The 16,646-nt window shown below is 41.3% G+C and overlaps 1 protein-coding gene across 2 annotated transcripts; it reads left to right on the top strand.

Annotated features, from left to right (window-relative positions):
- Positions 1-1,790: 1,790 nt before the first annotated feature.
- alpk1 (alpha-kinase 1) lies at positions 1,791-12,039 on the top strand. 2 transcript variants are annotated; one of them, XM_076288673.1, is made up of 13 exons: positions 1,791-2,256; positions 2,802-2,956; positions 3,190-3,388; positions 3,840-3,899; positions 4,005-4,091; positions 4,208-4,284; positions 4,941-5,036; positions 5,203-5,307; positions 6,478-8,941; positions 9,212-9,356; positions 9,554-9,719; positions 10,982-11,168; positions 11,787-12,039. In XM_076288673.1, exons 1-13 carry the CDS (start codon positions 2,148-2,150, stop codon positions 11,987-11,989), a joined length of 4,053 nt encoding a protein of 1,350 aa, XP_076144788.1. In that variant the 5' UTR covers positions 1,791-2,147; the 3' UTR covers positions 11,990-12,039. The 2 variants fall into 2 exon arrangements, with proteins under 2 accessions (XP_076144788.1, XP_076144789.1); XM_076288674.1 differs by lacking the exon at positions 1,791-2,256 and having other exon boundaries at positions 2,910-2,999.
- Positions 12,040-16,646: the final 4,607 nt, after the last annotated feature.

Here is a 16,646-nt window from a genome sequence, read left to right as displayed (position 1 = left end):
ATTTTGAATGGTTCTTGCGCCTCCCCGTGGTTATGGGGAGAAATACATTAGCCTAAATACATTTGATGCAGACAGCTCTTTCAGCCCAAATGTATCAGGCTATTAAGCTGTCCTACACACAGGACACAATTAATAAGGATACTTTTTTGAAGAGGGCTAGTTGCTGGCTAGCCCAATTATCAGTGCCGGCGCTATGGTGGGGCCTTCGTAGGCCGTGCCCCCCCTAGCGGTCATTGATGCCCCTCCTACCACAGGCCATGGCGTGTAAAAAAAAAATCCCTTTTAGTCATTATTTTAATATTATGTGCAAACTGTAAATTAAATTAAATCAAATTAAATTAAGGGGAGAACGCATCATTTTAGTTGTGCATAGCAGGTTACTTGGCTTGGTCAATTCTCATTGGTCGCCGAGTAGCTAAACTTTTTACATTTGAATTTGTATCTAAACGTTGAACTGCCGCGCGCAGAATCCATTGCACATTAAGTTGTTGGTTGAATCGGAAACAGTTTGTCTGTCCTCATAGGCAGTTAGCCTATAATATTATCGACACAAAATAGATTTACGAAAATGGCTTAGGCCTGGACCTCTTCGTCAGCCTCAGCAGACTCTGACAATCTGGAACATTGGATGCCTTCGCGAGTGTGGGCTATTGTAACTGGAAACACGCCATGATCAAAGACCGTGGATTTCATAAACATGAAACTTCGGAGGGACCACATGTCTTGTAATGCAATGTGGAAGGAGAGGGAGATGCGTTGCAATACAGGGAATGCAACCCTTGTCAATGCAAGTCAACTAAGGAACAATCAGTATTATGTGTCATAGATGTAGTTGGGTTCTTGGTTGAAAACCAGTTGCCGCTACGGGGGAAGATTGATGCTTTTGGCTACACAATGACAGGCCCGCTGGAATCTGCCACTCTATTTACAATGACAAACCTCTCGCCTGCGCGCGGAAGGTGCGTTTAAGTGGAGTAAAGTCAGATCTGCTACGTGGTGGAGAGCGGACTCAAAAGTAGCATCCATGTACCATGGCGTTGTTACATTTTGACATCGTAAAGTTCTCAAACTGTTTAGAGGTGGATAAACTATTTCTGACATGTCAGAGGTAGAGTAAACTGCATTTATTTGTGTTTAGCCTCTACGACAGCCCTTGTGTGTCATCTGAGTGATCCTCCGTCCTCGCTGGAGTAGAAACAAACTTTATGCTACCCCACCCCTTTCTACTTTTTTATAATCGACAGTAGCCTATGTGTAATTAACATGATATGGAAATTAACAATAAAAAAAACGAAATTCGCTAAAGAAATAATAGGCCTAATTAAGAAAATCATAAAATATTTCTCAAACGGCAGTGCCCCCCCCACCGATGACCCAATGCCCCTCCAGTAGATCTGCTCTGGCGCCGACTCTGCCAATTATCATGATCAAATCACACAACATTATTTTACAAACTGTATGCACATTGTACGTGCGTTTCTAGATTCTATTCTATTCTATTCTATTCTATTCTATTCTATTATATGATGATAGCCTGCCAAATCTAGGGCATAGAGTAAAATATTATATGTAACCTAACCTATAGGCTGTATTCTATTATATCATTCCAAAGTTACCACAATGTCAAAATTCGGCAATCCCGAATGTCATGCTGTCATTAGGGATTTTCCGATTTTCGTCTCGCATCTCATATGCAATCACAACAACGCCTACACTTTTTCCTGAGCCAATGAAAATGAGGGACAACCTCTGCTTCGTAGCCTACATGTTTTCACAACAAGGAAGTTGTATTCACTATTGCAGTTTGAGTGCTCTACATAGCCTAAGTCATTTATTTATTCGAGCTATTTGCGGTTTTTTGTGAACGAAGGTGAGCAAAAAGTGAAATTGGGAGTTGTTCGTTAACTTGTGTTCAGCCAATAGTCCAGACAAACTCACCTAGTTCACAAAAAGTGTTATAATATTGACAACTGATAGTCAACTGATAGTCTAGGCTAGGCTACTTTGACGTTAAGTTAGATATCCAACTTCTCGAGGACAATGACAGTAGCCTAGACTAACCGTGGGAAGTCTCGCATACTTCAGTCAATCATGTAAAGTCTGACTGTTTTAAACGCACACGGGTTCAGTGATATCAACAGTCAAATATGAACAGTCAGACGGTGACAGACATATTGGAGGAGTGTCACAGATGTGTGGAAGAAGGTGCCGTGGAGGCCAACGTGGAGGCGCTGCAGGACTTCACGTTATGTAGAGGTCAGAAACTACAGTGCAGAGCTGCAACACTTGGTCTAATTAATTTATTGATCGATTAATTAGTTGTCCGCTACTGTTGTAAAACTCTTTTGATAATTAATGTATCTGTTTAGTATTTTCCTTTTTAAGAAAAACGAAAATCTGCAATTTCACCTTCTGAAATATTTTCTGGTGTCTTTAGCCAACTTTATGACAGTGAACTTGGAACATCTTTGGGATGTGTGACCAAAACAAGACATTAGAGGCCATCATGTTAGGCTTTGGGAATCACTGATCAGCACCATTTTCACAATTTTAATCAACAGATTAATTGACAATGAGAATGATTATTGGTTGCAGCCTTTTGTTTTCTGAAACGTTTAATTTGCTCATTTTTATATTATTAGAGACATAAGATCTTTTATAGAATTGCAGTGGTTTTCTTTTGTTTTGGATCTATGTTTCATGTCATGTCTGTGTTGTCTGTGTCTTCTGAATGGACCCTGAGTCTGGCAATAAAGTTGATGATGATGATGATGATGATGACTATCCCATCACCCATCTAGAGACTCTATCCGATGAACTGGCCATACTGCTGCAGGATGCTGTGGACATGAAATGGCCATTTGTGCCTGAGAAATGGCAGTACAAGCATTCCTTGACCTCGAAGGACAAGGTCAACCTAAAGGACCTCATCAGTGAAAACTTGTCCCAGCTGCTGGTACTTTCCCTTGCATTAAACACTGCATGTGTTATTCCTAATGGTACACCACCTTAATGTAACTACATGTTTATAAATTATTTGGTTATTTGGTTTATCACATTATTACACCTTACTAAATTGATAATTCCATAACCATATTGAAAATAATTCAGAATAGATTTAGATAACATGTGCATCTACACGTATAGCCGTTGGTTGTTGTGTTGAGCATGTGTATTTATATTTTGTAGGCCTACCTGAAGGCAGCCATCTTGGCTGGGCAGCCTCTCTGGGCAGCCTCTGCCATCTTCTTGGTTGACCGTTTCCTGTACTGGACAGACGACTCTCGACAGCTTCTGAGGATCACCAGGAAGTTGCATCAGCGCTACCCGGGCACACCAATCGCTCCGCAGGTGGTCATTCGGCAAGCTCGGGTCTACTTCAGCACAGGTGAGTTTTGTGTATAGACCCTTTCAGTCTGTTCAGTCTACAGTATATTCAGGGTTGAAACTTTCAAAACCAGCGCAGATACTTTGAAATGGCAATGAATCAGACTTTAGCATATGTTTGTTTATGCAGTGGAAAGGGTCTGTAACAATGGTATAAAGCAAATTAGTGCAGACATTCTGTGTGCCATGCACATCAAAACCAACTGCACGTGTAATGTGTTGTCATGTTGTTCATGTCATTGAATATGTCTTGTACCTGAACCTTTTTTTTTCTCTTTTCTTGTAATTATGTTGTCTGCTTAAATGTGTATTACTTTAACATTTTTGACTGCCTAGATTAGGCTATATACAGTATGCTACTGATACTGGTAGTCTCTAGTAGATATGGAGGGCAAGGCTGAATTATTATTAATTATTATAACACTTTAATTTGATTTGTTTTGAAACTGCAGGTAAACTACAGAAGGCGGAGTACATTCTTGCCAATCTAATAAGCAACAGTGGATCTACAGGTGAGGTCATCTGTTAATGAATGAAAACATTAGATTCAGAGTTTGATTGGCTCTCCTGTTTCTGTTAAGTGTTACTAAATGTGTTTTTTTCTCATCGCTGTCTAGGATGCTGGAGGTATCACACCGACACTGATCGAACTCTTGTACAGGCTGTGAGTGTGCAAGTTCGTGGGCAAGTTCTTCAGAAGCTGGGTATGTGTGTGTGTGTGTGTGTGTGTGTGTGTGTGTGTGTGTGTGCTCGTGCACATGCCCATGTGTGTGCAACCCACAGTCTTGGTTTTTAGTGGCGTTTTGATTTCTCTTTTCAGGGCTTTGGTTTGAGTCAGCAGAATTGATTTGTGCTTCCTTGGTTGGGTTTTACGCTCTTCCTCAGCCTGATAAAAAGGTAAAGAAATGCTCAAATTCCTGAGAGGTGAAGCCAATGTGGGTGACACTCACAATGGACATTATTACACACATTTTCATATCATCTCTCTGCTACTGCTTTGTGTGTGTTTTATATATATACTAATCTTTTATTCTGAACTCAGTAGGGCCTTTTGAAATCTATGAATGAATAGCACTGGGTAAACGTGTTTTCACACAAGGGTCACACCTGTTCTAACTTTTCTTTGGCCATGAGTTTCACTGGCATGGACATGTTCTTTAAAGTTTTTTAGTGGTGCCAAATATGGCTGTGGTCTCCAGTTACGCATACAGTTTACAGTATATAGTAAAGCGGGGATCACATTAGCCAGTGGCAAGTGGCAGGTTTGTTATTGTTCTCTATGGTTCTGCAGCGGAACGGTGGCAACGCTGGCGCAACGCTAGCGTTAAGCAAGCTGAGCGTTGAACTTGGTTCAACTTTCAAAGTGCAACGCGAGCGTATTCAATTGACAAACCGTTGTGTTGCTTAGGAACGAGACAAAACTTATTATGGTCTGAGCGTTGCGTTACGTTTGCTGCTGCCGCTTGCCGCTGGCTGATGTGATCCCTGTCTAAATGTGTAGATATGTCTCTATGTCTGACTGACAAGACTGACAACGTGAAATTAAATTGCAGGGAATTGGAACATCACTGGGTATCCTTGCAAACATACTGGTATCCATGGATGACAAGGATTTCCACAGGTTTAGGACAAGTGAAGACACTCATATGGTGAGATATACAGTCAGGATGAGTAAAAGATATGTCAGAGTTGTGCATGAATGCTGACCATAGCTTTCTCAGAACTATGTTTATTATTTGCATTTAATTGCAACCTAATTGTTTTCCTTACTTATATGTGTGTGTGTGTGTGTGTGTGTGTGTGTGTGTGTCACAGTCCTTCCTTGGAAAAATCCAACATCGTCTACTTTCTGCAGCTGAGGCAGCTAAAATGGCTGTGATCTACAGTCAATATGCCTCACTGTATGTGCTAACAAACGTGGTAAGTGTAATCTCTGTGACCCTCTACTACAGTGGTGGGAGACTATAGACAGATTAGTTTTCATGCATGTGTAATGGTGGACGGTCAACACACAGAGTTGTGAGTTGAGCGTGGACTGTGTAAACTTCACTGTCCTGCGGTGTGCGCAAATTTGGCAAAAAAGGTTCAACAATTCAAGGCAGACTAGATTTCTTTTAACTTTTCATTCCAAATTGTGTGATACAAAATGTTAACAGTGAACTGAAGGCAAACAAATATCTGTTGGCTAATTTTAACGCAACTCTGCTAGCCTCCACTGGTTGCGCCCATGGACCTGGTGCTAGCCTCTAATGGCCTCCTTATACCAAACAACTTAGACAAGATTTGGGAAAGATTCTTGAAAGATTGGAGTTTTTTAAACTAATGCCCCCCATTCAAGCTTTACTCAAACACTTTTTTTAAAGTGCTCTTGCCACCCCCCAGAGGATGATTCCATGGGCGGTTGATTAAGTTGACCATATCAATATCCGCTACTGCATGGTGTGATGATAAACATTTGTTTTGTTTTTATTATTATTATTAATAATAATAATAATAATAATAATAATAATAATAATAACTTGGACTTTGATGGTACCCAAGGTCGCTTAACAAATGGGGGGTCAAAGGACTTAGTGAAAATAAATGTTGTGAGGTGTTTTTTGAACATGGGCAGGGACAGGGCAGAGCAGACATGGAGTGGTAGAGTGTAGGGAGCATTGACAGAGAAAGCCCTGTCCCCAAAAGTACGTAACCTGGTACGGGGGGTGGCCAGCAGGTCCTTGTCAGAGGACCGCAGGGAACGCGACTGAGTGTAGGGGTGGAGGAGATCTGTGAGGTATTGTGGTGAGAGTCCATGGAGAGATTTGTAGGTGAGCAGGAGGATCTTGTAGGCGATGTGTGACTTGACTGGTAACCAGTGGAGCTGTTGGAGGATGGGGGTGATATGCTGCTTTGTGTGGGTTAGAACCCTGGCAGCTGAGTTCTGGACAGAGTCTGCTAAGGGCCTTGGTTGACAGTCTTGGTCTTGCCACTTTATAGGGCCCATAACCATCAGCTCAATGAATTAAAAAAATCTCCCATTTCTAATTTTCTCAATTTTAAATGAAATATGTAAACTTGTGTTCATGTTGTGTTTTACGCTTTCTCCAGGTTGCCCAAGGGACTTGCCTTCTGTCATATAGTTTCTCAACAGAGTGCCCGCCAGCAGAGAAGACCACTTACCTGACCCAAGCGAAAGAGGCCTTTGAAATCGGTCTACTGACAAAAACCGAGGAAGATGTGGTGACTAGCAAACAGGAATTACACACATTTGTGAAAGCAGCTTATGCATTGACAATCATCCATAAGTGGCTTGGTAGCCCTTACAGCCTTGTGGTAGAAGCTACCCAGGTTTGTCGGGAAGCATCTACAACTTATTACTCTTACTGCTTCGAGGAGAGTGCTGAAAAGGGAAAACTGTGCAGAGAGATCATGTGGTTGGTGCAAAAAGTTAAGTCACTGCTGAAGGTGGAGCCATTTGTGAATACTGACCCAGGATCTTTCATCCCAGACACCTACAGAGCTGCAGAGGATAGAATAGTCGTCTTCACCCTTGATGACTTTGCTAAGGTCATGAAGAAATTTCAGCAGCATCACCAATCTGTTTGTGAGTCTTCTAAAGCAAACTGCCACAGGCATGATAATGCAGAATTGGAGACATCATCTGGAATCTGTGTCACATCTTTTGGAACAGCCACTGAAATGGCTAACACAGAATGCACCACAGAGAGCCAAGTAGACAAAGGGCCATCTGGTATCCAACAGGAAGTGATGAATGAAATTTCATCCTATCAGTCCCCAACAAGACAATCTGCCCATTTACCTGGAAATCAGGGAGCTGTAGATACAGCAACCAGCAATGAGATGCTAGTCCCTTCTGTAGAGGGTCAGCAACCTGCAGGTGGGAAGAGGGAAGCAATGCTCTCTTCTGGCTTACTCAGTAGTAGCTTAGGATCCTCATGGGGCAACATGATAAGCATCAAAAGGAACAGTAATCAAATGGCAAATGCTCCAAAAGACCAGGTTGACTCAAGTTGTCCAACGGAGAGTGATGACGATGACCCATCAATCCTGTTAGATTCTCTGGTACTAGGCTCATCTGCGGCATCCATAGCCAAACCTGGAGGTGAGAAAGAAGACAAGGGTAGAAGAGATGCATCTACTATTTACTCTCCATCACAGTTTGCTTCTAATGTCAGAGCAGAGAGAGAGCGCAACAAGAGCCACCGTACACCTTTGTCCAAACAAAGTACTACAAAGACAATTCTGGACCAAAGGAGCATAGAGACAGAAGAAGATGAAACAGATATGCAGAACTTGAACATCCATACTCCCAAAGGAACCACCCAAAGCATTAAACAGAGGTCTTCCTCTAGTTCTTTGAGCAGTAGCTTTGGCTCACTGTCATCTTGGCAAAAAGTGCCTTCTCTTGACACAGAGTCGTCTGCTGATAACAGTCCTCTGATTGGACAAGGCAAAGGTATCCCAACAAACACGGGTGATGAAAAATATCCAGGTCCTTCAATGCTTTCCCATTTGTCTAGGCAAAGTGGTGGTGGAAAGGGCAACAAAGATGGCACAACACTTGCACCTGGAAAGACTATACCAAAGACTATGCCTGATCAAAGGAGCATAGAAACTGAAGAAGAAGATCTGAATATTGAGAATATCAGCCACACATCACTGAATTTCAAAGAAGCAAACCAAGGCAACAAAGAGAGGTCCTGTTCTAGTTCTTTGAGCAGTAGCTTTGGGTCACTGTCATCATGGCAGAAAATTCCTTCTCTTGCTACAGGATCATCTATCGATGAAGGCCAAGAGGTTGTCGGAGGTAATGATATTCCAACAAACCAAGTTGATAGTGATAAAAACTGCCAGGATTCCACAACAGGCTCTATTTCATCTGGGCAAAGGGGTGGAGAGGGCAACAAACGCAAAACTATAGCTGTGTCTGCTACAATTCCAAAAACGATTTCTGACCAAAACACGGAAACAGAGGAAGATGAGCCAGATAGGTTGTACCTAAACCATACATCAGTAGGTCTTAGAGAACCAACCCAAGGAAACAAGGTGGTGTCATTTTCTAGTTCTTTAAGTAGTAGCTTTGGGTCAACATCTTCCTGGCAAAAAGTGCCTTCCCTTGATACAGGATCATCATTTAACAGTGATAGTGGCTTGACAGGAAGACGTGAGGGTGTCCCAGCAAACACTGGGGAAATGTTTGAAGCTAACAAATTACCTTGCTCTTCACCAAGACATTATGGTGGTCCCCAGAAAAGTAGTGAGGACAGTTCTGAGATGAAGGGAGATATTTTGGATCCTCTTCCCCATTCAGTCTTTACCCAAGACGTTACAAAGGCAAAGAAAGAAAACTCCTCAAACAGAAGTCAGCAATCTATTGGAAATGTCAGATGTAAGAAATGCTTCCCTCCTCACTTTGTTGAGATGGGTGTGCTGAGCGATATTCTGACGCGACAAGATTATAGTGCACTACTTGCAGGGGTGTGCCATGGATGCCTGATCAACAGACTACCGAAGAAGACAATTCCACCCTTACCTCACAATAAAGCCTATGGTATGGTTCTACCCATCTAAATGTTTGTGTCACTGTAACTCAAATTTTACTGTTTCATTAACTCAAGCACTGCGTTCTAACTGCAATTGTACGAGTACGAGAATGTCCCATAAATGCTCTCTTTTGACATAGTTGTCATTGACTGTGTTATGTAATATTATGAATTAGAATTAGCTAGAATCACCTAAAAACACACAGTGATATACATGATCTACTTTAAACACTTGAATTGTATTATTTTAACTGAAAAGCTATGGTCTCGCGTTCCAGGTGCAGTGTTGCTAAAGTTTTCAAAGTCCACTGGCTTGTGGACTGGCCGTGAGACAAATATATACATTGGTGGCTATCTGCAGCAAGGCCAACAACGGAAAGCATTCCAGGTTCAGTTCCTCCACCAGGAAGAACTCTTGGGCAGGTGAGTATGGTAATATAATAAAACCACATGAGTACATCACTTTTATCTATTAGTTAAAGGTTTGTAATATAGTTTGAGATTTTCATGTTCTGCCACACTTATTTTGAGACAATGTGAGACAAACATTTTAATGAACTTGAAGATCAACAATATTTCCCATACTGTATGTTAAACATTTCTATCTCTTTGTCAATTAGTTATGTGGGAAAGCAGTATTACAGGTGTGATGTGGCCCTCCATGATCACCTCAACGACGTGGAAAGGCAAATGACCGCTCAGTACTACGTGACGGAGTTCAACAAGAAGTTGTACGAGAAGAGCGTCACAGCGCAGATCTTCTTCATCCCCTCGGAAGTCCTGCTGGTGAGTGCCTGCGTGCGTTCGGCACTCTGCTAAGTCTGTCTTCGCCATGTTCTAGCTGCAATGCTACTTTCAGGAGCATCCGAGAAGCACTATCTAGACTAGGCTGGAGGAGCTGTGGCACAATCGATAGCTTCCCGACTTCACACGGGCCTAGTTTCCTGTCACACTCAATGGGCTCTTTGCACGAAAGGCTTTCAATTCAGGTGCTTTATTTCCGGTTAACTGTGGAGCGTTAACTGTGTTGCAACGGCACCTTCTGTTATATTCTGCTCCTAACATCTTCACTCTAACACTGAATATCTTGTTAATAATAATAATTTTAACTCACATAAATCCTTCTTTATCGTAACATGCTGATTTATTAGGTGCAACACCCAAACGGCTCTGTGAAGACACTAATTACATTATAGCAGCAGGTTCAAACACACCTGGCTCCATCGGAAACAAACGAGCCGTAGGTGCAAAGAGCCAATAGACCTCTGAAGTTCGCCTACAAAAAAGCTGTCATCTTTGAGATCCGGTATCTGGCGATTTTTTCTATGGGAAAATAAATGGGGATTTTGAATCATCGCACCTTTTAATCTCTAAACTCTAAACCTCTGAAATGCAGACGTTTTCCTGAACACATTTTTATCCTCTGCCTTCGAGTGGATAATGTGAACTCCAGTACATGAAGGCGGCACACTTTGATTTTTGCTACCCCAGAGCTAACTTTCTAACTAACTTAATGGCAAGTTGCATCACACGTTAGCTCTGGGGTAGTAAAAATCAAAGTGTCCGCCTTCACGTACCGGAGATCACAGTTTCCACTCTAAGGCAGAGGACAAAAATGTGTAGAGCAAAATGTTTGCATTTCCGATTTCTTCATCCCCGCGAGAGTTTAACAGGTGTGATAATTAAAAATCCCTATGTTATTTTCCCATAGGAAAATTCTCCTTATATAGGCAAAGATGGTAGGTGTTTTTTTAGGCGAACTTCAGAGGTCTATTGTCCTATCTGCATAAAGGCAAAACACAACAGCAACAAAAATATGCTTAAAATACTCTAGGCACATATTTAAAGTGACTGTGCTGTCAATATGGATGGTTCATAGTATGAACACAGCTTGTTGAGGTTGTGGCCTGTGACAGGGTCCTGTCAGTTGAAGGTGAGCTAATTGTGGCCTGATAGTGTCGGTTGAGTGCTCATTGAGTAGCTCATATTTCAACGAGCTATGTTTTATTGTAACCAGATGAATAGATAATGAAAATATTACTTTCCAGATTTTAGAAGGAGACACCATCATTGGCTGTGTGACAGCAGAACCATACATGCTGGGAACTTTCAGCAAGCTCACCAACAACACGAAAAAAGTCATCAGGAAATATAAGGCCTTTGAGTATGGTATTGCCTTTGGCCACTTTACTTATGAGTATTCCGGAGGGAAGGAGGTTGTTGTGGACCTCCAAGGTAAGCAGATAAACCATAGACTGTATATAAAGAACTGAAATAAACAAAATGTCCACTGTTGGCTTGATTTGGGGATTAGGTTTGGACTGATAATTTGTAATATTTAAATATATAATTATATTCATAGACAACTATGTTCATATATATTCAGTCAATTAGAAAAGAGAAGACGAAAAATGATGAGTAAATCAGTTAATATTCTGTGTATTTAAAAGAAAGGCCGAAGCATTGGTGTTATTTGAACTTCCAAAACATAGAAGTGTTAATTGTCCTGAGTTTACTTTGATGATGCTCACAACTTGGATTTAATGCATAAAATACTCCTGGAGGCTACAATGAGGTGAACCATGGGACCTTTTTCACAGCTGCCCCGGAAGAGTAGTGAGGACAGTTCTGAGATGAAGGGAGATATTTTGTATAAATTTATGGCAGACCCAGCCATTACTTTAATTACATTAATGTTCTGATTCTGCTACACTGAACAGAGACTTCATTTGTGTAATTGGTAACACCTGTGCTAATTGCCATACTATTTTGTGTCAAAATGGCTGCTGTGAAAAAGTTTTATTTCTCTTCCCATAATGTTTAAATCTGTAATTTGATTCTTTAACCATGCAGGTTGGGTGTCAGTGAACGGTAAAGGGCTGACATACCTCACTGACCCCCAGATCCACACCCTATGGAAGCCCCAGAGCAGGACCTCCAACTTCCATCAGAGAGGCATCAATCTGTTCCTGGAGGAACAACATGGCCCAGAATGCAATGAGGTCTGCAAACTGCTCGGTCTGAGGAAATTGCAGATGCCCAAAGGTGCACTGTAATGTCTACAACTATGCGTGTGAAAATTAAATACATGAATTGAAAAAGGAAATATGAGTATTCATAAAGATATAGTGTTTTGTGGTTTAGTGGTTCATAACAGAACAATTTACAGAGCATTTTTATAATTTATATGTTTCTTCTTGGTGTGCACGTCGTCTTTCAATCAGGATCTTAAAAATGATAACATATTGAACTGATTTTGTCTTAATTGTATTGCTTTCAATCTTAATTCATGGCAGTAATGTTAAATATATAATGCATCCAAAAAATGCATTTGAGATAGCTGCTGGGTTTTGTTAATAAAATATCTGCAGGCGTCCAACGTACACCTGACAAGGAGCTTATTTGAATTCAAAAGCATACACTTAGCCTAATTCAACATATAACTAACCTAACGGCCTACACAGCACAATTTAATGATCTGACCGGTGAAGCACCTGATTTTCATACCTCTCGAAATTGCCGTTTCCCTGTGCCACTACTCGTGTATTTGCCAGGTTTATATCCATAGCCTACTCACAGAATTATTGTTAGCTAAAGACACAGCTGGACATATGAAAAGCAAATAATTCAACTAATTGCAGTCACCCTCCAAAGTTATAAACCCCAAAGTCCATCTCTCTTATTCTCTGTGCATTCTTGTCTTCTTATCTTACTTCTATTGGTGTTTGGCATTACTGTTCCCATGTCCACATTTTAATTGCTACACATACAAGTAATATTCCTAGATCCTAGAATCATCTAAAGCAGTGGTTCTTAACTGGTCTGGCTTTGGGACCCACAGTTTCCGATGTTCATTTAGTCGCGACCCATATATTTGTTTAGTGTTCAAACCAACAGATACGGTGAACTACAGGGTAAGACACGCGCAGTAGGCCTACCTGCAGGTCTACTTGTTTGGAACATGCTAATGTTTGGCATTACATTTGTGAAGTCTTCAACTCCTGATGTAACCTTTCAAAGTACTCGACAGGTTTGTCTTTGACAGGGGTGCTTTGTTTCCATGTGGCATTTTGGTTTTGATGGTTTCATGCTCTAATGTGCCAGCAATTCACTGCACACCACACACTGGGGTTTCTGTCCCATTTTGTCCTCAATTTAAATGAATCCATAGCCTACTTGCGTATACCACTAAACTGATGTCTAACATGACCTGTCACATTAACATAGTCTATGTCCATGGCAACAACTGATATACGAATAAAGTCTATCAAAATAAAGGTCAAATATTAGATCTGATAAAGTAGCACTTAAAATTGCTTATTTTTTTAATCAACAAGCTCCACGACCCAGCCAGAACGGTTCCGCGATCCACTTTTGGGTCCCGACCCACCAGTTAAGAAACACTGATCTAGAGCAGGGGTCTCCAACAGGAAGCTTGCGAGCTACCAGTAGCTCCCCACCTGTTTCTAAGTAGCTCTCCAAAAGGTTTGAGGAAGATGTTCATAAATCTGATAACCCAGTCACTTGGGAAACATGTTAAAATTTCTATGAAATCAAATTCACAGTCTACAAAGAGAGAAGGTAAATGAGGACGATAAGGAACCTTTAAAAAGCATACAAATCTTATTCAGCAGTTTTGGGTGGAGATCAGCTATGTGAATACCATAACATAACATAAAAGCCCTCGGCAATGTCCATTTTGTCAAAGTAGCTCTCGGAGGAAAAAAGGCTCTCAGCCATGTCCATTTTGTCAAAATAGCTCTTGGAGGAAAAAAAGATGGAGACCCCTAATGTAGAGGCTTATTATAGGCTATTTTTTCTACTTAGATCTTTATTTAAGTTTTTAAACAAATTAATCATGGTGCAGCCTCTGAAAGTGAATTATCATAATTATCAAATATCATTATTCTTGCAAGTATCATATTTTATCGTGCAGTTTTTGATTGTCATTACGCGATCACGTTCATTTTGAGAGAACTGATACAGGCTATACAGTAGTGTGTTTACATTTCCAGGTCATTTGCGTCCAGGTCACTTGCTGTCATCATGTCTCTGACTGCACACCTCACTTTTACGGGGTTGAGGCCACCTAAAATATCACAGGCACACCTTAAAGGGGTGGTTCAGGATTTTGGACATAAGACCTCATTTCCAAGTAAGCAAGTGTGATATTTCTCAGTGGAGACCGTTTTCAACACGTTTCATTCAGTCCTTCTAATTGCAGAGTTCGCAGGTGCTAGGCTAGCGCAAGTCAACGGTATGTGCTAGCCTGCCACTAAAAACAGTCTTACCCACTCCAAAGTACACCCGAGGCAAATAAATTATAACGCCAGACTATCGATGTAAATGTCTGTATTGATAGTGTTATTTCTAACGTTATTCTATCCTTGCATTTCAACGATCGCATTACATTTTGAGGGACTAGTTTCTTAGCAGCGGCAGAATTATACTTGCTCCGGTTAGTAGTACTGCGCCGAAAAGTAAACAGTAAAGCGCACTCCAATGGGGATACCTAGTAGTAGCCTTGGTAATAGCAGTCCGCCGCTGAGTTGCAAAATGACTACTAACAACTTCAGGGACCAAAGTATAACTATTGCAACGCGATGCAAGGGTAGTTGTATTTCTTACACTATTCTATCAACACAGACATTTACATCGATTGTCTGGAATTTGCCTCAGGTGTAGTTTGGAGTGGGTAAGACTGTCTTTAGTGGCAGGCTAGCACATACCGTTGACTTGCGCTAGCCTAGCACCTGCGAACTCTGCAATTAGAAGGACTGGATGAAACGTGTTGAAAACGGTCTCCACTGATAAATATCACACTTGCTTACTTGGAAATGAGGTCTTATGTCCAAAATCCTGAACCACCCCTTTAATTATACTTTCTGGCTACATCCCTGCCTCACTGATAGGACGCAATCTGTCCAAATGATGAACCGCAAGTCTGAGAGCTCAGCTGTCACCACAGGGGTTCCCCAGGGCTCAGTTTCGAGGCCCCTCTTCTTCATCATACAGTGGACAATATATGGCGCCTGGGTTAATATCACTGTTGATTGCTTGTTTCCTGTCAAATGCCATGTATGTCATTGATTAGGGACAATAGCCTGGACGTCTTCTCTGCCACTGTCACTATGGCTATCTATGCTTTGCCACGATTTGTTGTGTATTTAAGCTCTGGATAATTTTGTGTCAGGTCAGAGACGCATATGCTGAAGTGCCTTGTGGTTTGTGTGTGCCTCTCTCCTGTATACAGCCAAAATAAACTTGTATTCTTTTGTACTTCTTCTCTGTGACTGGATCTCGTCTCTCACTTTCGTACAGTATATTACATTTTTCCCAAGACACCGTAGAACTACAGTAGAACAACAGTAGAATGTCCACATATCCACATAATGTCAGATGTCAGGCAGAAAATAATCAAATATATATTGTGTGTGTGTATGGTGTGTGTGTGTGTGTGTGGGGGGGGGGGGGGGTGAGGAAATGGTGTGTGTGTGTGTGGGGGGGGGGTGATGAAACGGTGTGGGGGTTAGTGTGTGTGTGGGGGGTAATGGGGTGTGTGGGGGAGGGCGGTGTACCTGTGTGTGTGGGAGGAAGGGGGGTAAATGGGGTGTGTGGGGGAGGGGGTACCTGTGTGTGTGTGTGTGCGTGCGTGTGTGTGTGTGTGTGTGGGGGGGGTAATGGAGTGTGTGTGTTTGTGATTTTTGACTAAGATAAAAGATGCAATTGGTGAATAAACTCGTTTTAGAGGAGGATAAACTCTAATAAGAAGTGGATAAACTCTAATAAGAAGTGGATAAACTCTATATCAGAATTATTTTCAGAGGTGGATAAACTTATTTGTGTTTAGCCCACCAAATGGAATAATATATCATTGTTCAATCAGCTTTGGCTGGATAATGTAGACCTATTCTGAAAGATCTTTAAACTTGACTAAACTTGGTAGGCCCATTTTTTAGGGTCGACAGCCACAGTCAGCTACTCACTAGATATTTGTTGAAGCAAATGACATCACTGCACAGAGAGAGCTACCTTTGCATGTTGCTTGATAACTCATGAGAGCTTTTTGTCCAAGAGGACAATAAGATCACCACAATATTTCCATAATAAACAACTCCCTATGGATTTCAATGCTCCCTATGGATTTCAATGCTCCTTAAAACTTGCTGTGTCCACAGCCCGACAGATCAGTCAAAGACAGGCAGACTGAGAGATCCCGCAACCAGACCGTCAAACAGAAACCTCTACAGACAAGCTGCGACTGACACACTCAGGTGAGTGCAAATTTACAACCCCCCTCCCCTGCAAATAATAATAATGACACAACAGTATGTTACTATAGAAAACATGCTGTTGAAATCCATTATTGGATCACATCAAGGATGCTCTCATTTTACATTATGAATCTGCGTTGTACTTTAATCGGTATATGCTGTGTGTTTTCTGGATTTTCAGTCCCCTGACAGCATAATCTGATATTCCTCTTTTTTCGTTGTTTACCTTTTTCCAGTGATTAAACCCATCTCGCATCCCCACATCCTCCTCCTCTGTTCTCTCATTCTTTTTACATCTTTCTTTCTCTTCACAATTTGCACTGACCACTGTCATGAGACTTGTATCATTAAAGTAAATATGCGTAATATACTTTCTATAGCCTACTTAATATACTATACTGTACTAACTATAGCCTACTCAATATACTAAACTAACTAT

The sequence above is a fragment of the Alosa pseudoharengus genome, unplaced genomic scaffold (genome assembly GCF_046254945.1).
Source record: "Alosa pseudoharengus isolate Yale_2024_CS ecotype anadromous, Long Island Sound unplaced genomic scaffold, YU_APseudo_1.1 YU_APseudo_1.1_scf_17, whole genome shotgun sequence".
In the NCBI taxonomy this organism is placed as follows: domain Eukaryota; kingdom Metazoa; phylum Chordata; class Actinopteri; order Clupeiformes; family Clupeidae; genus Alosa; species Alosa pseudoharengus.
Note: the sequence above shows the minus strand (reverse complement) of the source record. Positions and strands in the feature narration are given on the sequence as shown.

Excerpts from the sequence above, each read along its gene's own strand:
- alpk1 (XM_076288673.1), top strand. The coding sequence starts at position 2,148 with ATGAACAGTCAGACGGTGACAGACATATTGGAGGAGTGTCACAGATGT. Across the intron at positions 3,389-3,839 it reads TCGGGTCTACTTCAGCACAG|GTAAACTACAGAAGGCGGAG; the intron begins GTGAGTTTTGTG and ends TTGAAACTGCAG. Across the intron at positions 5,037-5,202 it reads CAAGTGAAGACACTCATATG|TCCTTCCTTGGAAAAATCCA; the intron begins GTGAGATATACA and ends TGTGTGTCACAG.